This window comes from Garra rufa, chromosome 11, assembly GCF_049309525.1.
Source record: "Garra rufa chromosome 11, GarRuf1.0, whole genome shotgun sequence".
Lineage (NCBI taxonomy): Eukaryota > Metazoa > Chordata > Actinopteri > Cypriniformes > Cyprinidae > Garra > Garra rufa.
The window spans coordinates 32,162,662-32,189,157 of NC_133371.1; the positions used below are offsets into that span (position 1 = coordinate 32,162,662).

The 26,496-nt window shown below is 40.8% G+C and overlaps 1 protein-coding gene across 3 annotated transcripts in view; it reads right to left on the reverse strand.

Moving 5' to 3' along the window:
* The window catches only part of znf423 (zinc finger protein 423), a 198,589-nt gene that overhangs the window by 86,123 nt on the left and 85,970 nt on the right, over positions 1-26,496 (reverse strand). For 2 of the 3 annotated variants that reach the window (XM_073850931.1, XM_073850929.1), the window contains 3 exons: positions 11,656-15,086; positions 10,887-10,971; positions 328-348 (listed from right to left, as the gene is read on the reverse strand). In XM_073850931.1, coding sequence (XP_073707032.1) covers positions 328-348; positions 10,887-10,971; positions 11,656-15,086 — 3,537 coding nt within the window. The remainder of the gene's footprint in view (positions 1-327; positions 349-10,886; positions 10,972-11,655; positions 15,087-26,496) is intronic. The other variant, XM_073850930.1, reaches the window with a different exon arrangement.

Consider the following 26,496-nt stretch of genomic DNA (forward strand, 5'->3'; position numbering starts at 1 on the left):
GACTGTTGCCGAAGGGTGGGTGCTCCTGAGTAAAAGCCATTTCTAATTTTGCATGCTGCAAAAACGCTGTTTAATTCAGAGGGTTAAAAAGAGTATGGAAAATGAGTGTGAAAAGTAAATTATGGGGACCTGAGGGAAAATAAATGAATGAAAAATGAAAAAAAAAAAAAGGTATGGCGTGACCCCTTTATGTGACCAATCATGCACTGATCTGTACTATAGCCCCGGTCCTTCTACTCAAGCAGTGAGAGATGTATGTGTGCTTGAGGGGGGTCATTCATTCAGGTAAATCTAGCTAAGAATGGAGAGAGATAAGGGGGAACAAACCTTGCAGCTGGGCGGGCTCTCCTATGGGCCGTCCGACAGGCAGGGAGGGTGGAAAGAGAAGGCAGGGTGACAGTTAGTCAGCAGCTCTATGATCACATGAGGGTTAGATCGTGGAGGAAAGGTCAGACATGGGGGGGGGGGGGTCATGGCTCATTTATGGTGACGGTATGGAGGGAGACTGGGCTGCCATGGTTTTGCATGTCTTAAAGGGATAGTTCACTCAAAAATGAAAACTCTGTTAGTAATAACTCACCCTCATGTCATTGCAAACCCGTTAAGACCCTTTATTCATCTTCGGAACACAAATGAAGATATTTTTGATAAAATCCGAGAGCTTTCAGACCCTGGATAGACAGCAACTCAACTGACAAGTTCAAGGCCCAGAAAGGTAGTAAGGACATTGTTAAAATAGTCCATTGTAATAGTGATTGTAATAAATCTACAAGAGTACTTTTTGTGTGGAAAGAAAATAGTCTTGTGTAAGTCTCAACATTGCATTCACAAGAGTACCACGACGCATACTGCGTGTCTGACGTAGAACCCGGATGCACTGCCCCTTGTATACAAGCAGGGGAAGACGCACAGTGTCTCGACAGAATGGATGATTTGCGATTTTTCTGCCCAGCCTTATATATTTGAACCAGAATATACGACGATGAACTAAAAGAGATGGACATTCTACATCAGAAAGCCAGCATCAGCAGCACCACATGCATGTGTCGTGGAACATTTGAGAACATGTGGAAGAAAAAATTGTTGAATAAAGTCGTTATTTTTGTTTTCTTTGTGCACAAAAAGTATTCTTGTAGCTTCATAACATTACGTTTGAACCACTGATGTCACATGGAGTATTTTAATAATGTCCTTTCTACCTTACTGGGCCTTGAATGTGGATTGTAGGGTAAGAAAGCTCTCAGATTTCATCAAAAATCTCTTAATTTGTGTTCAGAAGATGAACGGAGATTTTACAGGTTTGGAACAAAATGAGGTAAGAGTAATTAATGACACATTAATGTAATTTTTTTGGGTGAACTATCCCTTTAAATTGTCAAAAACCACTAGATCTATCAAAATGACCATTGTTGTGGTGTGAGTTCCTTCTAGAATGTTACTTTAGTCATCTTTTATTCACCCTTGTGTCATTCCAAAGAAATCATAAGAACTATTTTAATTATATTTTTTTTGTCATTTTAACATAGCACCCATGCTCACTTTTAATGCTAAGAAAAGACCATAACCTACTCTTAAACTACTACTTTTTGTGTTTCACAGATCATAAAAAATCATAAAGGTCTGGATGATTAAATAATGCTAAAATTTGATAAATTATTCCTTTAGCATTTATTATCCTAACATGCTTCCAGAATGTTTGCCACATACAAATGAACAAACTTAAAGGAATAGTTCACCCAAAAATTAACTCACCCTTGTGTCCAAACCTGTATGACTTTCTTTTATCTGCAAAAAATGCAAAAAAACATACTTTGAAGAATGTTTCAACTGTTTTTGACTATATACTGAAAGGCAATGGGTCTAAAACAACACTGGAGCCCAAAGACTTTCACTATATAGACAAAAAAAAAAAAAAAAAAAAAAAACTCCACAGTAAAAAGGAAGTCACACAGGGTTGAAAAAAAAAAACATGAGTATGAGTAAATAAGGACTCTGAAATTTACTCGAAAATTAAAACTCTGTCATTATTTACTCACCTTCATATAGTTCCAAACCTGTATGCATTTCTATTTTGTGCGGAAGGCAGAACAAGATATTTTAAAGAATGTTGATAACCAAACAATTTCAGTTCGTATTGGCTTTCATTGCATTTTTGTCTATACAATGGAAGTCAATAGACACCAAAACTGTTCAGTTACCAATATTCTTCAATATATGTGACCCTGGACCACAAAACCAGTCATAAGGGTCAATTTGTTTGATTTATACATCAAGAGAAATAAGAAGTAAGCATTTAATTGATGTATGGATTGTTAAGATCCAACTATTTGGAATCTGAGGGAGCAAAAAAATCTAAATTGAGAAAAATGCCTTTAAAGTTGTCCAAATGAAGTTCTTAGCGATGCATATTACTAATCAAAAATTACGTTTTGATATATTTACAGTAGGAAATTTACAAAATATCTTCATGAAACATGATCTTAATATCCTAATGATTTTTGGCATAAAAGAAAATTCAATATTCAATGTATTGTTGGCTATTGTGGTCCAGGGTAACATATCTTCTTTTGTGTTCCACAGAAGAAAGAAATTCATACAGTACAGGTTTGGAACCGCATGACAGACTGGACCTTTTGGGTGGACTATCACTTAAAAACTTTGTGTACGAAGTACAAGAGCATGTCCTCTAATGTTAAATCCTGAACCTTTCACAGATCACAGCGGTGCGATACAAGAGACCCTGGAAAAGTGAAACGGAGAGAGGGAGAAGCGATACAGCTGAGACGAGTGAGGGAGAATCAGCGTTGGACGGAGGGGGGTGAAGAGGCTGACTACAGCTCAATCCACTAATAAAGGCAGATGAAAGGGAGGTTAAACACAATATGCTAATTGAAATGTGTTGGCTGATTAAGGGCGATTGAGAGGAGAGTGGACGTGCTGTGAGTTCTGTACGCCGGTGATTAGTGCAACATTAGTGTCTGCATGCTTTTCCTTGCGACATGCCCAAATGGACGGATGGAGATAGAGGTGTGGGGGGGGGGGGTGGATGGAGAGGTGAAATGAATAAAGCCTCCTTCTGCTCGCCTCTCCTACTGTTCCTATGCTCTCATCCAACATAAAAAGCAAGGAAAAACAGAGAAAACTTGTCAAACCCCAAGGACCGCATTGAGGCCTGAAAAACAAACCAGCCTATGTGCGTCTAGCCTGCCTAGCAAAACACAAACATTATAAAACATCACGCCTTATCACAAGGAGTGTCAAGAACGTGTCAAGGTGGAAGTGTGGAATACTAGACCGAGTTCCTGGCTGTATTGTTTGGGAGGCCTTGTGTTTTGTGTCTGCTTGTTTGCTACTCAAGCTTATTTTCCCCTCTCTTGTCTTGCTTATCTGTCAGTCTGTCTGTATTTTTATTACTATTATTTTTCGGTGCACAATCTTTTGTGTGTGAAGGTCTCTCAGGAGCACAGGGGATTTTTTTTTTTCCGCAGGCTTTATTGTTTTCTGCTGCGCAGCTGTAGACCCACGGGGTGCCCCCTGCAGGTGTGAGAGTGTGTACGTACATATACGTGTGCGTGATTTCTAGCGTTCGCTCTCGAGAGTGCGCGCTTGCGTCGGCTCTCCCCCCGCCAGCAGGGCGCGCCGCTGCGCAGAGGTGATCATCAAGGGGTGCTGTGCTAAATGAAGACTAAAATTAAAAGCAGTGCACTGAGATGCCTGTGACTACGTGGGCACATCCCCGCGAGGGTGGCCCGACAGTGGGACACGACATCTTTTTGCCCCCAAACTAACAGCCTGGCTCAGAGGGGTTCGGTTATATTAATATGAATATAAACTCACTGAGCTGGATCGAGCTTCCCTTCTCATTTTCATCTGCATCCCTGTCATTTCAGGAACAAATCAAAATGGCGTCTTTTATGTGCTTGTGCTGCCAAAGAGTAAATTTTAAGTCTTTTTTCCTGTATTAGAGAGTGAGGACCTTTATATGCTTTATACCTGCATAAGAATAGATCAAATTAACTGCGATTAATTGCATCCAAAATAAAAGTGTGTTTCTGTAATATACTGTATGTGTGTGTGCGGTGTATATTTAGTATGTATGCATGTATATACTCAAGAAATGTGTTATATGTACATAAAAAACATTAATATTTATATACAATATAAATAAATAAATATACACTACCAGTCAAAAGTTTTTAAACAGTAAGATTTAATGTTTTTTAAAGAAGTATCTTCTGCTCACTAAGCCTGCTTTTACTTGATACAAAAAACAGCAAAAACAGTAAAATTCAGAAATATTTTTACTAAAAATAAAATTTTTTACTTAAAATAACTGCTTTCTATTTGAATATATTTTAAAATGTAATGTATTCTTGTGATCAAATCTGAATTTTTAGCATCTATATTCTAGTCACATGATCCTTCAGAAATAATTCTAATATTCAGATTTATTATTATTATTATGTTAAAAACAGCTGAGTAGATTTTTTCAGGTTTCTTTGAAGAATAGAAAGTTCAGAAGAACAGCATTTATCTGAAATAGAAATATTTTGTAAGATTATAAATGTCTTTATCATCACTTTTGAACAATTTAAAGCATCCTTCCTAAATAAAAGTATTAATTTCTATAATGAAATTACACTGACTCCAAGTTTTTGAAGGTATAATGTTACAAAAGATTTTTATTTCAGATAAATGCTGATCTTTCGATTTTTCTATTTATCAAGGAATCCTGAAAAAAATGTACTCAACTGTTTTAAATATTGATAATAATAATAATAATAATAATAATAATAATAATAATAATAAATGTTTCTTGAACAGCAAATCAGAATATCAGAATAGTTTCTAAAGGATCATGTGACCCTGAAGACTGGAGTAATGATGCTGAAAATCTAGCTTTGTATTCAAATAGAATTCAAATATTCAAATATATTCAAATAGAATTTTGTAAATTAGAGTTATTTTAAATAGTAAAAATATTTACTATTTGATCCAAATGTATTTTGGATATATATGTGTGTGTGTGTGTAATATTACTTACTATACTATATTTAAACAGAATAAATTTTCATTCTTATGCCTTACTGTAAAGTCATGTGAACTGTTATTGTGCACAAAAACAAGGCTGTGTAACATCTGTGTTGGAAAGAAAAAAAAAAACAGAAAAAATGACTCAAAAGTAAATAATCCCTTTTTTTTTTTTTTTTTTGGGGGGGGTAAACTGGGTGAGATATAAAATCAGCGCACATCATATACTCTATTTCAGTCATTCCCAAAGGCGGGGTCCCGACCCACAAGTGGGTCGCGGGAGATTTTGTATGGGTCGCCAAGTCGAGCACTCTTTTTCAGTGCACTATATACTCTTGATTAAAATTTATATGTGTAGTTCACCTATTAGCTGCACGAGGGAGCTCGTCGTTTTCTTCTTCTTCTGCTTTCTTTTTTTGTTGTTGTTCTTTAGCCGCGCTCTGCATTGCCTGTTTCACACATACTCCGTCTGCATTGCGTATGCGTTGCGTATTTTTTTTCGCACCCATGTTATTGGAGCGTTCACACTGCACGCGGTTGCTGTCCAGCAGTACGTCCCAGAAGCAGTGCGTTTGCAGCAGAGCAGCGATCATTTCGGCAGAGTTTTTTTGCTGTGCTGCAAGCGCTGAATTAAAGTGACAGCGCATTGTTCGCTGTAAAAATGAACATGGATTGACACGAAAATGTCCCATAAATGCATATAAATGAAATCCACTTTTTCACAGTCAACACGTGGCTTTTTGGCTAGGTTTAAAATAAGCAAAAATGCAGTTTTAAAGAAAAAGGCAACATAATACGTGCACTTGTCCAGGTAGAAAAGTTCTTTAAAAGGATTGTTTTTAGTAAAGATTTAATGCGAAAGAAAAGCATGAGAGCCGACTGTTTCTGTCTGTGGTAAGTTTTAATTAAAATATTTTTTGATAGCCCAATTTTTAATTAAAAAAAGGAAGCTATAGCCTCCCTATGTTGTGTTTAAATGTGTTGCAACTTGCTTGAGCAACTTAATATACAAATCTAGAAGTCAAGTGCATTGAATAATACGTTGTTTTTATTGAGTTTAAACGTGAATATGTCTGTTATTGTATTAGTGTACTGTGATAAAAGAGGATCACAATGCTGAAAAAGCACTTTTTGATTTGATATCAAAATAACGAATAAATATTGTGTTTGTGGTAAACAACATTTTCTGCAAATCTGCAGTTTACTTAAATAAAAAAAATGTGCTTTGTCAAATATCTGTATCTCTTTTAAATAGTTAAGTGGAAGCATGACCTTAAAAATGGTCATACATATTTTGTTAATGCATAAATTCTCTTCGTGATATATGAACTATATGGGCCTAATGTTTATTGGGTCACAAGGATTTATCGACTTTAAAATGTGGGTCCCCAGAAAAAAAGTTTGGGAAACACTGCTCTATTTATCAGCCTGTTTAGGTTCCCTCTTTGAATCACACCGCCAGTCACACAACTAAACGCCACAACGTACCACAATTTCTCAGCTCTACAGTACTCCTTCAGTCCAGTCAGCCTGTGTCATGGCTGAGACAGGTCTTAGTGTGGGGCAGTGAAATGTGTAGTGTAGTTTGTGTCTCCTCACAGGGGAAATGAGAGGTTTTACATCGGCTCTCACATTATGGAGCGTGTGCTTGCGGATGGGGTGTAAAAATATTACTGTTATTGCCAGGATTCTGTTTAGCTGAAAAATAAAAGTCCTTCTCTAGTGTAATTCCCACAAATAGTTGTGTAATGTGACAAATTAAACTATAGACATTAGGGAATTAATATCAGGTCATTGAAAAACAGCATGTACAATGAACATACAAAAACGTTTTAGAATAGTTTTACATATATCTGAATCATATCAATCTGAAGTCTATGTTTAAAAAAAATATATATATATTTCAGAATTAGTCAAGTTCAAACAGACCAATGGGATGCGACCACTTTGTAGGTTGACAGGGTGTCGAGCCAATGAGAGAAGAACCTGCACAGAAAATCACTGCAACATGAAACTAATGATAATGCAGGATAAAAACCACACAGTAAATAAAAGTCTGCATGACCCGGTGCAGTCTGGAGCCGTCGGTTGTTTGATGAAATCAGGGCAGCGCTAATGAAATTCATTTTTCCCGTACACGCGGATTGCCGCCTCCGTGTTAAGGAAAATCGTTACGCGGTCTCTCCGCACAGAGACAAACGTCTACATTAAATAATCACACGGCTTCAATCAACAGGCAGGGAAAAATAAACCCACATTCCTCCAGGCTCACCGCCTCCTGGAGAACGGAGCTCTGATCGCATTCGCCTGCCTCACCAGTCGGATTAATTAAAACACTAGGCTTTTTCCACCCCTCCCATCTCAGTGTAATCAAGCTCTTTTGCAGCAAACCGCAACAGCCCCAAATCTTTATCGATTCCCTCACCTATGCTCAACGCCGCTTACATGCAAACGCAGGCGGCGAAGATTTGAAACGACACCAACATAATCTAAACCTAAATTAAAGATCAAGTCACAAAACCTCAAGGTGCCCTAACCACCTGAAGCATGCCTTAGGAAGCCTTCAGGTGTGTAAAACGAATGTTAAAGGTGTGTGTGTGGCTTTTTTTTTTTTTTTAATTTGTGGAAAGTCTCTCGTGATTGGTGCGCGTTCCTCTTGGGCTGCCGGCGGAGCAAAGTGACGGTACAGAAAATGACACAGGCAGCGTGCTCACGCAGTGGTGGGGCGCTCACAGAAAGGACACAAGAGAAAAGAGGAGAGGAGAGGAAGAGAGGGGAGCAGATGTTGCAAGTTTGAGGAGGTAAACTGATTGAGATGAGGTGTCACCTCAGCCTACTGGTGACTGTGAGAGCGAGAGAGGGGAGGGGGACGGAGCTGGAAAGAGTGAGAGGAAGGGAAAGTAGGGGGGATGTGGGAGGCTAGGTGAGGTATGATCACACCTCGGCAAAAAGGTAGGACGACTGAAACGGGGAACCGTGTGTGTGCGTATCCACAAACTGAAGGTTGACAGAATGTGTCTGTCTGTGTATGCAATCTTTTATCAGATGTGTCAATCATATGTAAGAGCAGGTACGTGTGAGTAGGGACTTCCACACATCGACGGCATTCACATCTTCAACATATATGCAACGACCACACTCGCACACACAGCTGCTTTTGGCAGAGGAGCATGCATGAATATGCATAGTGATGAAACACGGGAGGCGGAGAGATCAAATTTGTGCGATTTCCACAGCTGCCAAACTGTGAGCAAAAAGCACAAAGCTAAATTGTTCTATTTAACACGGCAGGAGAAGAACATGTAGCCTACTAAATGCTCACTCAATTAGTAAGTTCAAGTCAAATAATCAGCAACCATTTAATATATGTCACAGAGAAACTACACCGAGCCCATTTGCTGTCAAAATTCAGCTATTTCAGTAATTGTTTGATACTGATGTGACAAATCAGAAAGCACACATAATATAAATGAGGCTGTCTTCGAAATGATTGATTCCTAAATTGCTGCATTCTTGATTGAACATATGAATTAAGGCAGATTTCTTTGCTTGAAAGCAAGATATTTTTATAAATGCATTTGTGACCCTGGACCACAAAACCAGTCTAAAGTAGCACGGTATATTTGTAGCGATAGCCTAAAATACATTGTATGAGTAAAGATCATGTTCCATGAAGATATTTAGTAAATTTCATACCGCAAATATTTTAAAAAAATAATTTTTGATTAGTAATATGCATTGCTCTTAGCGATTTTCTCAGTACTTTTTTTGCACCTTCACATTCCAGATTTTCAAATAGTTGTATCTCGGCCAAATATTGTCATATGATGTATAAATCTTAATTTCGAAAAATTTACCCTTTATGACTGGTTTTGTGGTCCTTGGTCACATTTGTACATAAATGACAGGCCTAAACTGATTTTACATCATTGTACTGGAAAATGAAAAAGGGAAATAAAAGCTGAACAGCATTTATTGGTCACTCCAAATGTTTTACAAGTAGCCACTGAGCTGCATGATGCAAGTATCCCTGTTGTATATGTTAAAAAAACAAGCACTGTGCATGCTTGCAAATTCCAGCATAAAAGGCAGGCTAAAATATCAAAGTCTTATAATAGCCTCACTAGTCATATATCAAAGCTGACAGATAGTGTAGCTATTTAATGATTGCTTGGTAATCTCAAAAAGAAAGAGGAAGACAGAGTGCAAAAGCGCTAAAACTAGAACTCCTTTGTGATCTCGCTTCAATTTTCTGGCGCCTAGCGCAGAGTCTGATAAAGGTTAATACACGACTCCCTTTTCATTATTCAAAGACGTCATCAATCTTTGAAGAGGGGTGGAAAAAATAATAAAATAACAACGGCACTTAAAATAATCTGCCTCAATTCCATAATTAATCTCCTCCAGCTTTTCTGACAATTATGATGTTAATTAACCCAAAATTCCCTTCATGGCGATGGGGAGAGACATACGATCCGCCTCGCCGTCTCGCGCGCAGCCTTTATCTCTAGCATCAGTATCTTCAGAGAGGAAAAGAGAGAGAGGATGGAGGGATGAAAGGAGAGAGCACTCAGCGTGGTCCAAATTGGATTGTGTTGGTCTGAGATTGGGCAGGTTGGATGCAGTTAGGTTGTGATTGAATGGTGAAGGGTCAGGTGAGATGGGAGAGAAATAGGTGGATGGATAGAAACAGGCTGGGAGGTTAAAGTCAGGGCGGTTAATATGGGAATAATTGGGTGCTAAGCACTTCCACGCTCATTATATGAAGAAGAAAATGAACATGGAACCAAAGGGCCCTTGAATTAAACTCAAAATTCCTCCCACTTAAAATAAGGACAGACAAAAAGAAAAGTGTAGACTGCGAACACACACACAAGTCTATGTGGTTAGGCACAATGGCCGTTCTAAAGACAGATGCAGCATGCTCACTAGGACTCTAAGAATATATCAGGCGGCTCCGCTCTAGTATCGGCTGTCAGGAATGGAGAAGGCCGGGAAGTTGCTGAGGCTCAGAGCATTGCGCCGTTTGTTCTGTGAAATTACTCACAGGCCCAGCTCGTTAATCTACACTACAGTGTGCTGCAGCAGCAATTATTACTTAAAGAATAACAACACCAAGGGAGGAGGCATATAAAACATCTACAGAGGAACTGTTCAGTTAAGCTCATACACTGCAGCCAGGGCCACTAGCCAAAGAAACGAGAAACACGGGATGGAAAATATCATCCAGCATGAGCCAATCAATAACAAGTCCCAACCAGCACTTTATGGCATGTTAGAGTTTGAGGAAACGCATTCCTATAGCCTAATTGGATAAGCCATAGAACCCTTTATTAGTCCACCTAACCTAACATAATTACAATTCTGACATTGGTAAATAACACCCACTAGTACATGTAGTTACTCTATTCGTAAAAATGTCTGCAACAAAGAGCAAAATGTGTGTAATTGTCCACAGGAATGAAATGAAGGGGAATAAAAGGGAACCTAATTGTTTGTTGGCCTTTGCTGAAGGAGCGAGACCTGCAGTCCTGGTCTCGGCTGCATGGTGAAGAGTTAACAGAGCAATCAGACCTGCAGCCGAGGCCTCAGCTGCGTAGTCAAGTGTTAAACAATGGAACAGCTGTTGAGAGCGATGTCTGCACTTCCAGAAATAGAGCTGTTCATTTCACCTGTCTGTCTCACACCTGTGTGCAGGGAGTGAGAGAGAGTGCTGGGGCAAGACTAAGGCAGCAAATAAGGGTAGGAAAGCAGGAGGAGCGACTGGCAAGCAGCCAAACACACACACGCACACACACATGTAAATACACACGAACGCACGCGCACTAGCAAAGGAAACTATGGGGTCGACTTACCGATCATATGATTGGCAACATGGATCTGGATCTCTCGTTCCGTCTCAAAGGTCATTTGGCATTTGATGCACTGATACGTCTTCTTCTACAAGGAAAGAGACACGATTGGAAATCACATTGAACTGGCTTTTCTTTTTTTTTTTTTTTTAACCTATCCTATGCTGCAATGAGGGGGGAAAAGGCAGAGATTCTCCTATCTGTTACACTGAGCTGAGACAAAAGCACAGGTAAAGATTGAGCGTCCCTGGAAGTTCACTGTCAATATCTAGTGAAGCGAACAGGCTGTACAATAGCCCAGCAGGATGAGGCTGCTGAACCCTCTGGGGCCAGTAGTAATGTAGCCATGAATTCACACATCTCTCTTTGACTCAGAACACTTTGGGAACACAGGGAACTTATACACTAAAAATACTGCCAGAAAATGGTTGCTGGCAATGTCTCGCCTTTTCAAAAGAAATTGCATAAAATTCTTCTTTGAACTGCCAAAAGAAAGGAGATAATAGGAAAAGAAACACAAAGGTAGAGAAAGAACACAAATTTGAGAACTACAGGAAAACCTCAAATGACCTAAAAAATACCCTAAGCAAATACAAAACCATTTTGTGATAGAATGTTTCTGTCAAAAAGCCTAATGCTTGTTGACAATGGCTAAGAGTCATCTTTGATCCTCTGTTTTCATATTGAACTATCAAGTACCCTTTCAGACAAAAGAACATATAATTGAGACAGTTTTATCAGGTTATCATTTGGGTGAGGCTTTGACACTTACTTTAGGGACAGGTGAGGCATCTGTAACTTTTTTAGCTCCACTGGTCTCTGGGCTCATCTCAGGATGGTCCACCTGAACATGGCTTTCCAGGTCTTCCAGGGTCTCGAATTTAACAGCACACTCTGGGCAGCGCAGTCCAGTGGTGCCTTTTTCCCCAGCCTCTTGTGGGGTAACAACAACAGTTGGAGACTGGCCATTTGTACCCCGACTCATGCAGCCAGCGCAAAGACCATAAGGCAGGCCGTTCACATCTATCTTGACCAGTTCCTGCTTATTCTTGAAGTCTTTGAGACACAGGGCACATTTATAGAGTTTGTGGGCCTGCAGCTGGCCATTGGGAGATGATGAGGCCGATCCTCCTCCTCCGCCACTGCCCCCAGAAGATGAGAGCTTCTGCATGTGAAAAGTTCCATGGATCTTCAGCTCGAGTGTCGAGGTGACAGTTTGCATGCAAACGACACAGCGGAAGCCTGTGAGGGAGTTCCTCAGGTCAGGGTGCATCTGACAGTGCTCGATAAACTCTTCCTCACTCTGCAGGGGCATCTTACAGATACGGCAGGTGCCTGTGTCCAGGCTCTTGCTGTGGGTGACCTTGTGCTCAGTAAGAGTAAGCAGTGAAGGGAAGCGCTCACCGCAGATGGGACACATGTAGTGTTTTGCTGGGCCACGGTGCGTCTGGGCATGTTCCCTCAAGCCGTTCTCAGAAAAGAAGGTCCGTGAGCAAACATTGCACTTGTGGTTACCCTTGATGAAGTCGGCCTTCTTTTTTCTCGTGCCTGCATCGTCCTCACCAGGCCTGATGTTGTGGTCTCGAAGGCGGTGATTTTGAAGAAGAGACTCCATGGTGTAGGCCGCACCACAGATGTCGCAGGCATACATTGGCTCTGAAGCATCGAGCTCCTCTTCACCACCGCTAGCTTCATGGCTGTTCGTTGTTTCCTGATTTCCCCCTTTCAACAGCATGTTCTGCAAATCTGCTTGCTCAGCAGCCGCAGTCGATCCTGCTGTGGAACGCTTAGAGCTTTGAGTCACCCCATTGGGCGTTCCATTTTGGCTTCCTCCATTTCCATTGCCATTTCCTCCATCGAAAATGCAGTGCTTCTCTCTGAGATGCCTTTCCAAAAGGACAATGGCGTGGAAGGCCTTCCCACAGAGCCGGCAGTTGTACTTTTTACTGTGAGTGGTGATATGACACTGGAGCTCGACTTCTGTGCCAAAGGTCTCCCCGCAGAATATGCACTTGCGTGCTTTTCCGGTTGTCCCGGTACTGGTAGGGTGACCCAAATGACTGTGCTTCACGTGTAACTGCAGGTCACTTTCTTTGCGGAAGTCCCAGGCACAGGCCGTACAGCGATACATTTTCTTCTCATTGCTGTGTTTGACGGCCAGGTGGACTTGTATGGACACCTTTGAATCAAAGACTTCCTGACACAGTGTGCAGTGGTACAGCACAAAGGTATGCATGTCTAGCAAGTGCTTTTGCAGATCGTCTACAGAAGAGAACTGTTTGTCGCAGCTCTCGCAGACATACTGGGTGGAAGTGGTGGTGTAGTGAATGGTCAAGTGCTGAAGCAGTGCCTCTTGAGAATCAAAGTCCTCTTTGTTGCACTGTGGGCAAGACTGTCTCCTCAGTAGCAGTTCCAGGTGGGACTTGAGATGGGCTTGAAAGCCCTCAAAGCTGGAGAATCGAAGGTCACACTGATTGCAGGGATAGTCTCCATTAGCAACTGCTGGAGTGCTGTCACCAGCTACCCTATGGCGTTTAGGGGAGGATATCTCCACATCAGATGAGGCTGGGCTCAAGTCTGCCACTTTGACTTTGCGTTTGTTGTTGGCGAGCGGGATGTTCTTGTGATTCTCCTTAATGTGTTTAGTGAGTTTGAGCAGGGAACCGAAGATGGGAGAGTTGGTGCAGTAAGGACAAGAATACACTTCCATGAAGGACTGCGAGGGCTGCAAAACTGGGGACTCCATCTTGGTTACACCTCCCCCACTGCTGCAATGGGTCTGTTGGATGTGCTCGGTTAGTGAGGACTCTGTAAGAAAACCCATGGAGCACTGGTTGCAGAAGAAAGCATGGTTGCCTTCCAGAGTGGTAGATCCAGCAACAACACTGCCAGATAAACAGTGAGAAACACGAATGTGCTCTTGCAGGCTGTTGATGTCTGCAAACATGTCAGGACAGTAGTTGCAGTGAAAGGCTGAAACGTTGCTGAACTGTAGAAGGGGAAAGTTTGACGCAGAGCTCCCACTGGATCTATGTGCTTTGCGCACATGCTCATTAAGGTTATAGAGAGTAGGCAGGGTTTCTAGACACAACTGGCAAGTGTGGCTCTGCTGAGGTTTATCTGCATGGATAGTCTTCAGATGAATTTCCAGGACAGCCAGGCTGTTGAAATCTCTCTTGGAGCAATATGGACAACTGTAGGTCACTTTGCCTGACCAGCTTCCATCGTCATGATCGGAAGAAGGTGCGAGCTTTCGTCTGCTCTGTCCAGGCTTTAGGGTGGAGTCTGGGGTTGATCCTCTCTCCAGGGAGGCACTGGAATCAGGGGTAGCACTGCTCATTGATGCCACACTTCCCAAGACTGGATCAGGACTGGCACTGTGGTTGCTGGAGTCTGGCTGCCGGTGGCTGTCAAGATGGCAATAGACTTCCTCTACAGATGGGAACTGCTCAGCGCACATGGGGCACTTGTGTTTCTTGTTGGCATGCGTTCTGTCAATATGGGTGAGTAGAGTGCCTTCATCACTGAAGATTTCAGGGCAGTGGATGCATTGAAGCTCTGCGCGGTCTGAGAGTTGGGGATGCTGCGTCAGCACGTGTTTCTCGAGTTCATCCGTCTGACTGAATGTCTCCTCGCAGTAATCGCACATGTACAGGTCCTGGTCCTGGTCAGCTACATCACTGCTAGATCCATCACGCTTACCCTGGTCTTTTTTTGCCAGGTGTTCCTTGTTCTTCCGATGAGCTTGCATGTGACTCTGGAGAGAGGAGGTGGAAGAGAAGCCACGCTTGCAAATGCTGCACTTGAATGGTTTGCTGGAACTGTGCGTCTTGAGGTGGATCTTGAGATGATCGCTGCGAGAAAATGCCGCCTCGCACTCCTGGCAACTGTACTTCTTGTCACCGGTGTGCAGCTTGACGTGACGATCACGGCTGCGCTTGTGTTTGAACAAACGACTGCAGAAGGTGCATTTGAAGGGCAGCTTGTCACTGTGGATCTGCTCGTGGCGCTTCAGGTAGCTGAGGCGACTGAAGGACTTGTCGCAGAACTGGCAGGGATAAGGCAGGCCAGAGCCCCCTTCTTCCTCCCCTGTGCCCATGCCCATATCGCAGCAGCCATCCCCTAGCATCTGTGACGGCGATGCCACGTCTTTGCTAGAGGGAGAGGACGCCACCCAGGAGAGCCCCGGGTCATCATCACCATCTGCAATGCAAAACACAGACAGAATTAAAATGTTAAAGAGGCAGAGAAAATATCAAAATAGAAGCAAAGAACTAAAGACAGCAAACCCCAAAGGAGCAGAGAAATAAGGACAAAGATGTATTTTTTTATCCTCTTATCCTCCCTCAGCAAACAAGCTCATGCCCATATCCCCCAGATTTGGATCTGCTTTATCATATTTTCATTATGGTCACCAGATTGAAAAGCTTCTCCAACTTGATTAGAGCACATTCAAAAAGGAAGGCCCTCTTACTGGACAATGCATACGAAATCACAGCACTGGATTATTTATGTTTTTTCGCTGTTTGTGCAAACACACGGCCCAGTCTAGATTAATGCAGGCATACATTACACAAAGATATACAAAGCGGGTTGCTCTTAATTTTGTCCTGTTTTGTGCAATCTGATGGGGCCTGACACAGTCCACACGTCATCTATTTAGCATCTCAACTAGCAGACTCCGAAGGAAAGCAAGGGAGAGAGCTCATGACTTATTGAGCAGGGATGCTGCGAGCACAAAGTCCCACTGCGGCTCAGACAAACACAGAATTTTCTATCAGTGCACTGTTTGTTTGCTTTATTTTCTCTAAGTTGTATGTTCACTCTTAATGTGTTGAAAAAGCCCCTGGTATAACAGATCCAAAAAAATGTATGTTTACAGAGGATAACACTCCACATCCCCTAAAAGCTCCATCCGCACTCACAAGCCAAATGTAACAATGGCCTCCTATGCTCAGTATTCTAATTAGAAATGAAAAACCCACCGAAACAGAGTCACAATCTACGACCTAACGCAATGGGAAAAGAGAAAAAAGAACAAAGAAAGTGCATCACCTCAGCGTGTATTGTATAAACTAATAACTTCAACTCCATATGGCAGTTGTAGGATTTTACTTCCGCCCACTACTCTCCCATTACACAAAGGTGAGCACAGCAGAATTTGTAGAAAATAAATTCAAGTGATGAATCGATCCACTTTAAAATGTAGGTGCTGTGCAGAACAAATAAATCTCCACGGGGGTTTGTGGGTAGAAATTTGTAAAACCATGAATTATGAATTTAGCTCTAAGCGAGAAATGAATTCAGAGCTGGAGTAAAGAAAAAGTTAAAAATAGAGATATCAGTAAGAGAGTAAAATAAGAGAAGTGTGACATTAAGAAAATACTTAAAAAGGTCATTCGATCAAAAGGGAGCCTTTTCCAGGTTAAGGTAATTTTTACTATTTAAGTATTAATAACTGTGTTGTTGCATCTCAAACTATGTTGGGATTTACTTTCCCCTACTGTTACACAGAATAAAAAGAAAAAGTGATTTAAAAACATTTTTTCAGACTTTTGAAAAGTTCACGTCTTGAACAGATGATGATGTCACTATACATTTTCTTGGTTTATGGGATTTTTAATAAATGACAAAAAAGATAAATATGTTGTCTATTAATTAATACATCAACTAAAAAAAAAAAAAATGAATGTCTAATGTGTCCATGTGTGCCCTCTTCTGTACCCCTTTCATTTTCTGTTTCAGTCACTCTCACTTTCTCAGATTACATTTAGCGTAAGACATCCCGGCCCACCTCTCACACACCTCCTCAGCCTCTTTCCCCTCCCTCCTTCAAGTACAGTGCCCACCCCCTGTTCTGTTCTCATGCTTTTGTGTCCGTGTCAGGATAAGAGCTATCCCAACACAACCTAAAACCCTTGCAACACGGGAGAGAAAGTGTTGCAGTGGCCCAGTGAAAGAGCCCAGATGAAAAGCCCATAAGGGACTTAACCGTGGTGAATTCTTTGGCTGCACAATGAGACCGTGGCCCCTGACAGGCTATTCTCTGATCCAGCCACTGTGGAGGTGAGAGGGGGCGGGTATGGTGGTGACGGTGGGGGTGCCGACTGACAGGTAGGCCATCCTGCTGAGACACAGACATGTACCACAGTGCAAGAGATACAAAGAAACACTTGCTTGAGTTCAGAGCCAGAAAAAAGGAGGGAAAAAAAGAGGCAGAGTAGAGGAAAAGAATGGAGCCCAAAAGGAAAAAAAAAAACCTCCTGGCACATGTGGTCATTCTGGCGAATTATAAATCTATTAATGCTAATGCAATCCCTCTGACTGCGACAGAATGTGAGAAATCACTTTTGAGAAAGAGGGAGATTATAGTCATTAAATAGCTTTAATCCTCAGAAGTGTGGCTGTCGGAAAATGGAAGATCACATGGCTTTTAGGGGGCTTTTGTCATCTGTCCGCCGGGGGACTTGGCAAGAGCACTAAACAGGGTAAGAAATTTCAATAAAAAAGTTAAATTAGAAAAGAAACAGAAAGAAAAAAGTGAGGGGGGAGAGAGAGAGAGAGAGAGAAAAGAACTGGCGACTGGAATGGGCGCGAAAACACAGGCTCCTTCCACGCTCCCGTTCTTTCCACATTTACAGGCTTGACCGACCTTCCCTTTCTTTTCAGATTTGCTCCCTCTCTGACAGTTTGTTTCTCACTTGTTCCACATTCCATCCCCAAACTTTCTTTCATGTTGTGACTCATTACCGAATTAACAGGCTGCTCTGGTGGTTGCCCCTGGCGCTGGCCTTCTCCTTGCCAGCCTGTCCCATGTGGAGGGGTGGAGCACAGGATGGAAGGGTGTAGCGAGGGAGGGAAGAATGGGAAGACAGGACTGGCAGAAGGACACATTCTGATGTCCAGGGATGGGCCTGCCACCCCGCCTCGAACGGAGCCTGGTAATTGGGACCGTGATAACAGAAACACATGGTGATGGCGGCAGCCACCCCAGCACCTAATCTGCAGATAATTCTAGGAGATTCAAGAACAGACCCCCCCACCCTGTGCAGACCCCCATGCCTCCATCGGACCGGGCTGGGCTCAACCACATCGGGGCCAGTTAATGGGCTAGCCAAAGCGCTGGCATGCCGGGCCGGAAGCGTGGTGGAAGACGGTAATGAAGACGTGCTCGGTCTGATGTCTGTCCTCTCTCCTCTTTATCAGACACAAGGACAGATAGAGGAAGAGGGGGGTGGGAGCCAGATAGAGAAAGGGGGAAAAAAAGAGATCCCCTCCATCTCTCCCAACACCAGAGCTGTGGATTTTGCGAATGCCCCTACCGACACGAGCCAAACGTCAGAGCCAAAACAGGCTAGTGTGTTCATTAGCGCTTGGAGGCATATACAGCAGACCCACACTTATGACATACAGCACTGCTGTTCCCCTTCTGGAACAACACACCATCCAAAAACAATACAGCCGTTCCACAATGATTAACACGCTGAAATTTATGCTACATGGGAGACGAGGTTAAATATGCCCACTTCGACAACAACCACACCAACACTAAACCACTTTCACTTTCATCCAACATATTCCATTCAAACTTGACAAATGAAGGCAAACATTCTGGTTTTGGCCTGATTAATCTCATCATCCATCTAGGTTAGTTGCCATACTAATATCTCTTATGCCTCAGAAACACCCAGAAAGTGCCTGTCATCACAAACAAATATTCTTCCAAGTCCAGTTATGGAAAACTAGAAAGTTCACAGTATATTGTTCACCACCAAAATGTTGTGTACTATTGCTGGAGAAGCCTAATAATTTTTGAACCTATTCTGAAGTATAAGAAGTATGTTATCAGTGACCGCAGATGTCAACATGCTAATGTTGTTAGCCTCAAGCTATGCTAATTATACTAGTAATGGACCTTAGTAAGGGTAAATGCCATATTAAATGTGACAAAAAATGAGGCTAGATGTAGAGCCTGGACAAGGTTGTTTCATGGCACCAATTGTCCAGCCAAATAGAATTTTTTTTTAAATTACCTCATTCCAAAAAGTCCAAACAAAACAAAAACTCTGAAGACAAGAGCCCTATTTGGACATTCATTTTTTTCTCATGTGGACATCTGTAAAAATACATTTACAGGGCACTTTAGCGATAAAATTTATGTTTTTTTAAACTGTTTTGCCATAATCATGACTCACTTTAAATGTTTACGTGCTTTTTTTTCTCTTTCTTCTTTTTGCTCTTAACAGATCCCACTCGCTGTGGTGGAGCAGTAATGTTGTTCTTGTAAATACTTTCCAGCATTTCAGTTTTTTTTTTTTTCAGTAATAAATGGATGTAAATTACAGTAAAGTGCAACGGTTTCTGTACAGTGTTCAGTAGTGATCAAAAATAATTTAAATTGTGAATTTTTAATTGATTTCTTTTTGTGAACTTTGGACGGTAATTAAATTACCACACAACACTGGTGTTTGTTAAAAGTAGTTAATTCAGTCAGGGATTTTTACACGGGTGGTGGGAGAAAACCACCGGCATTCTGGATTCGGATGGCAATAAAATCACTGCCTAACCCTAGTAAATGTTGAAAATCGCTTACATCCCCATGAGAAACAATTACCGTCCGAATCACCCCCTTTTCATCCAAGATGTTCATGTTTTTCTTTCTTCAGTTGTGAAAAAATTATGTTTTTTGAGGAAAATATTTCAGCATTTCTTTTCATATAGTGGACTTCTATGGTGCCCCCAAATTTGAACTTCCAAAATGCAGTTAAAATGCAGTTTTAAAGGGCTCTAAATGATCCCAGATTAGGTAGAATGGTCTTATCTAGCGAAGCGATCGGTTATAAAAAAAAAAAAAGACAATTTATATACTTTTTAACCACAAACGCTCATCTTGTCTAGCTCTGCAGCAACTCTGTGTATTCCATTACATGACAGTTAGGGTAGGTCGAAAAACTCTCATCTCATTTTCTTCTCCATCTTTAAAATCGCCCTACACCGCTGTTTTACCTTTTTTTTGTAAAGGGTGTCTGATCTTTGCATGTTCACTTTCTAAACACCTGGGTTGGTACTTCTGCAGCAACGTAGGACAATTTTTTTTCCAACCTACCCTAACTGTCTTAAAGCAGAATACACAGAGCTGACGCACAGCTAGACAAGATGAGTATTTGAGGTTAAAAAGTACATAAAATCTATTGAATGGAATTTCTTTACATCTAAGCCTTACAGCAGCATTTTTATTAATGTCAGAATAAATATGCTGCCTATCCCTAATGCTGCTAATCAGCAAACTTTATCACTTTTTATTAACAGTACATTACACAAACTATAATAGTGTACACAAATTATGTGATATTTATTGGTTTCAAAGTATTTGTCAACTTAAAAAAAACTATTCTTTTACAAGCCTGTATGGATAAAAGTGCCTGTAACTGGAGAGAAAAAAAACACTATTACAACTTCTTATAATCAAAACATGCTGTACAACTCAAAGTCAGAGTTAAAAAAAGCAACAAATTTCCTACTGTTGACTTCAAGGTGGTGTTCATGTGCCGTCAACTCATAAATATAATCATTCCGACATGTTGCAATATAACAGCACAGACGAAAGAGAATTGGTAGACCTACTAGACCTGCGTCTTATCACTTCACCTAGTCATATTCCACATCCCTGACCTCTCACCCCTCTTCTACCCCCCTCCCCCTGCCCAAAACCTCCACCTTTCCCAGCAGCCCCCCTGCCCAGCTCACAGCCCCTTCCCCCTGGCCCTCTGCCCACAGCCCGGGGCAGGAGAGACACACTGTAGGGGGCAGAAAAACAACTTCCACCCCAGGCTCCCACTGGGCAACCCAGCACGCCGGCCAGACAGGCCTGAAGCAAGAGCCAGGGGAAAACAACTTCCAGAGTATAGGACTATAGGAGATTTTACTGGCAGTTCATCTTAATTCTCTTCGTTCGTCTCTCTGGTTTCTTTTTCTGGGCTTCTTGTGGAGACCTCCCTCTTCCCTATCTTCCTTCCTTCCTCTCTCCCCTAGGCAACAGGACAGTCATAACCAAACACAACAGAGGACAAAGCTATGTTGCTATGTAAGAAAGAGTGGAAGAGCGAGGACAAGAGAGAGAATGAGAAGGGAGGGGGGCGGCACGCAAGAACTGACCACATGGCCAGCGGTCCTCTGAGAGCAGAATCTCTGAGACCAAACACCTGTTTACCGAAACTGAAATACACACAAACACACACACGCAAACCGACTCCTGTATTTCTCCCCCCGACTGTTTTGCCGTGTTCCTTTGGGTTTCTATGCTGACACACTCTCTGCCTCTGCCGTACCCCACCGCCGCTCAAGGGAGACAGTCTGTCAGGGGCCTGGTCCTAGTGGACACACAAACACGCACATACACACAAACTCATGTTTGCCGTCCCTAACGGTCTCTGCTCCATCAAGCTGACACTCTCCAGTCTGTGCTCGCAGGACCCCTGGCATTGCTCTTGGTACCCTACAGGGGGCTCCAGGGACACAGTCTGTTAGGGGTCTTTTCCTAAAGGACACAAACACGCAAACACATGCCAAGGTGATGTCATCGTGTAGCCAGTCTGTCAGGAACCATAATCCTGGAGAAAACCCATGTATTTACACTCCTGTGTACCGTTGCGCACACACACACATATGCGAACTGCAGTGATGTCACAGGACGGACTGTCTGTCAGGGGCCGGAATCCTGGAGGACACACACTCTTGCTGCCCACGGCCCATATGGAGTAGTTGGCGCCCATAAGCGTCCGAGCAGCCGGACTCATTCCCAGGGCAGAAGGTGAGGGGCAGGGGGTTGGGAAGGCAAGGACAGCTGACAGCCTGCTCCCCATCTCCCCTCTGGCGACCCCCAGGTGAGGAAGAGAAATGGAACACGTTCTGGAGGCTGACCACTCACTCACCTCTAGAGACCACAGAGTGCTGTACAGATGGGTGCAGTGCTAACAGGACGACAACAGAGGCTGAAGAGAGGACAGGAAATGATGGGCAGAAGAAGGGAGAAACAGGATAAGGCACTGACATGAGCTGACCGCTGACACCAATGCAATACCACATGTTTTCCACACTAAGGCTAGAAAAAATATAGATCTTGATATCAATTCTTAAAGGATTAGTTCACTTCCAGAATACACATTTCCTGATCATTTACTCACCCGCCATGTCATGCAAGATGTTAATGTCTTTCTTTCCTCAGTCAAACAGAAATTAAGATTTTTGAGGTAAACATTCCAAGATTTTTTTCCATATAGTGGACTTCAATGGAGATTAGCAGGTTGAAGGTCCAAATTGAAGTTTCAACACAGTTTCAAAAAGCTCTGAATAATCCAAGACCAGAAATAAGTGTCTCATGAATATATTGATCTTTTTTTATAAAAATAAAAAATAAAAATGTATATACTTTTTAACCACAAATGCTCATCTTGCACTAGCTTCACGCATTACGTAGTCACATTGAAAAGGTCACACGTGACGTAGGCAGAAGTACCAACCCAGTGTTTTCAAAGCAAACGTGCAAAGAAAGTCAAATACCCTTTACAAAAAAAAAAAAAACATTAAACAAAGATGTTGGACGATTTTGGAGGAGAAAATTAGATTAATTTTTCGTTCAACTCTACCCTTCTGAACCGGAGTACACAGAACTAACCACGCATGACCTTTCCAACATGGTTATGTAATGGGTGAAGTCTTGAAATGCTGAAGACAAGCATTTGTGGTTAAAAAGTATATAAATGTGTATTTTTTTTAGAAAATGACTGATGGTTTCGCTAGATAAGATCCTTATTTCTCAGCTGGGATCGTGTAGAGCCATTTAAAGCTGCATTTTGGACTTTCAACCCTTTGTTCTCTATTGAAATCCACTATATGGAGAAAAGTCTTGGAATGTTTTCCTCCAAAACCTTTCTCCAAAAAATTTCTTTTTTGACTGAAGACAGAAAGACATCTTAGATGACATGGGGGTGAGTAAATTATCTGTATATTTTTGTACTGGAAGTTAACTAATCCTTTAAAATCCTTTTGGTCCATTTTGGTAGCAAAATGTTTGCATTTCTGTTCTATGCAGAAAGATCACTTAATTCATTCAACAGGGCTAAAGGCACACCTTAAGAAAAAAAGTGCTGTTCGCTGCATCCAAAATGTATGATTGTAGAAACAAATATTTGTTTGTATTGAACATTTATGGAGCAACAGATTTTGTGTGAAAATAAATCAATCATACAAGTCGTTTATTTTGTTTGAAAATCATATTAATTTATGAGGTGGCCAGGGGGCGCACCAGCATGCTCACCAGCATGGGACAAAAGGCACACGGTATTGATACAAATACTTCAGCTAAAATAATGTTTTTTTAATGATGTCTAAGATAATACTTGTTCAAATTTTTTTTGCTTATTTTGATAAAGTTTTTTCAATAAATACTGTCATTAAATATGTTAATAGAAAAAACATTTTAAAATACAGAAACAAAATCATTTTAAAAAGTAAAGATCCTGAAAGTATTGAAGGAGATGCCATAATAATTTAATATAGATTTACAGTAGTAACAACAAATGATATTTTATTTTATTATATGATATGATTAATATCATGTTTTAAATGTGATGATTTAATTCTAAACAGGGTGATTATCTCTAAGACGGACCCAACATAATATATGATATTTACCATCTGAATCTAACAATGATATATCAACTAATGGAAAAGTCAGCCATTTATTAATTATCATGTTATTTATCATGTGCCTTTTAGCCCCAAAAGCAAGGACACTTTTTACCCCAAATACCATACTTTTACATATTCTTTCGTTATTTAAAAACTGTTGTTTTAATCATCTTAAAACTGAAAATCATTAGGAAGACCAATTTTAGTGTTTCTCGTTTGCGAAGGATTGGCCAAATTTTCATGCGCATTTTGAAAAGCTGATGTTTTGGAAAGTGCTCTGCCAAGTTTTTATGGCCATCTAGTAGTTTAGACAAAAATAATATCATATGCGCCAAATCCAAATCTGAATAAAATTAAATCAAATTAAACTGATTGAGCAGTTTCTTAAATAGAGTTACTATAAAAGATAAGCTAAAATAAATTAAATAAAATGAATCACAATCGAATCTAATCTCAAAAACTGAATCAAAATTAAACATAAATCAAATAAAAGCTCCAAAGGGGTGCTCTTATGAAACTAAAAATTACAAATGGAACTGCCTATAGTGTATGACCTCAAGTACGCATCAAGTATATCATCTAGGACAGGGACTCTGACTTGAGCATTTGCTAATAAATGGAAAATTTATGTTGTATTGTTGAACATCTGCAACAGATGCTGTGGATTACTCCAGAAAACAATTCCAACTCTGCTTTCGTTAACAGGTGCAAAACAGCAGACTGACCGTTTCATGTCTACAATGGAAGTTCACGCCACAGTGTACTGCCTCACAAAGATCTACTGCAAGTAAATTTCAGTTAGCGCTTTTATGTTTTTATAAACTGGAGAACCAAAATAATTTTCATTGGTAATTGAGAGCATGCCACAGATGTTGCCGATAAAGCTTACCTTGTATTTAATGCGGGACGCTCCTTTAAACACTAACCAGACACAGATGAAATCCCTATAAACAAACCCTTTCGACAGAAGATAAAGTTGCCGTAAAGCCAATTAAAAGCCTTCAGCCATTAATAATGTTTAGATGCAGAAAAGCCAATGGCGTTTTAGCGGGGATGATTTACACGCCAAGCATTTTTAGGGCCGCAAAGGTGAAACGTAAGTACTCTGTGTGTGTCTGACGGAGAGAGGGAAGGTGAGATGAAGGAGAGATAAAGACTGAGGGAGAGGTTGCGTGACGACAGGGGCACTGGCAGTGGTTAAGCTCCGTTTGACTCTTGTGTTGCTCAGTCTGCGCGAGCGGCGGGGGCCCGCACTGTTAAACAGCTGCAGATTAATTACATGTGAAGTGTACCAAAACAAGCCTCTTCACAACTCCAGCATCAGAGATGAGACGTTTGGCTTCTGCCGCTCTCTTTTCTCCCTTTTGCTGTTTTCCTTCAAACTTTGGCTCCCTTTGCTATACTTGCTACGTTCAGTTGAACACAGACTCATGATGTCAGTGAATGTACTAGAAAGAAAAGTTTGTTCCTTCTGGTTTGTCATTTCAGAAACGATAAACATCTAACTGTCACACAACAACAAGAGTAACTGTAGAAAGTGTGGAAAGATGATGAAAAATGGAAAATGTCCAGTTATGAACTCATATTACACATTCATACACAAACGGCTGACTCGCCCACTCATTCATTAGATAATGAATACCACATAAACTACAGTTAAAAAGTAAAAAGAGGTCACTTGTGTGCTCATTGTAGATGCAAAACTACAGTAAAACAGCAGTACTCTAAAGTATTGTTAGAATTTAAAATAACTGTTTTCTTTTTTAATATACAGTTTAAGTCAAAAGTTTACATACACTTGATTCTTAATACTGTGTTGTTACCTGAATGATAGTGATAGTTCTTCATGAGTCCCTTGTTTGCCCTGAACACTTAAACTGTCAGTTGTTCTTCAGAAAAATCCTTCAGATCCCACAAATTCTTTGGATTTTTTTGTGTATTTGAACCCTTTTCAACAAAGACTGTATGCTTTTGAGACCCATCTTTTCATACTGAGGACAACTTAGGGACTCATATGCAACTATTACGGAAGGTTCAAATGCTCACTGATGCTTCAGAAGGAAAAACAATGCATTAAGAGCCTACTAAAAACTTTTAGAATTTGGCTTATTTTTTAAATTTAACTTATTTTGTCTTCTGTGGAACATATAAGTATCTTCTGTAGCTCCTGAAGTGCAGTACACTCTTAAAAATAAAGGTGCTTTAAAAGGTTCTTCACAGCGATGCCATAGAAGAACCATTTTTGGTTCCACAAAGAACGAACTAAGCAAAATGTACACAACTTTAGTCTGTTCAAAAGTTTACACCCCTGGCTCTTAATGCATCGTTTTTCCTTCTAAAGCATAAGTGAGCAAGGTGTATGAAAATTTTTGACTTTAACTGTATTTCAAAATGTTTTTAGTGTCACAAAATCTTTCTAAAATCAATTTCTAATTATTATCAATTGTGCCGCCTGATATTTATGTGGAATTTTTTTTTTTTTGATAATTATAAAGTTTAAAAGAGCAGCATTTATTTGAAACAAAAATCTTTTAGAACATTACAAGATTTAATGCATCCTCACAGAATAAGTTATAATTTCATGAAAAAAAAAATCTGAATCTAAATGATAGCATAGTTCATTATATGATAAAAAAGGGAAAAAGAGGGGAAAGAACGCATCTTGGGATGCAGTTCCAGATATCAAATCATGAAAAAAAAAAAAAAAAAAACGATATGAAATCGAATTCCATAAAATTAGATTTTAATCTTATTTCAAAGCACATATGGATATGGTTTGGATCAGCTTTGTAACACTGGAATTATTTATTATTTATTTTTTTAACTATTCAGACTGCAAAAAGAAAACAGATTTGAGTCAAATACACAAAAAAAAACTTGGAAAACATTTTGGCGACAGCACTCATCTGATGTCTCTCTTGAT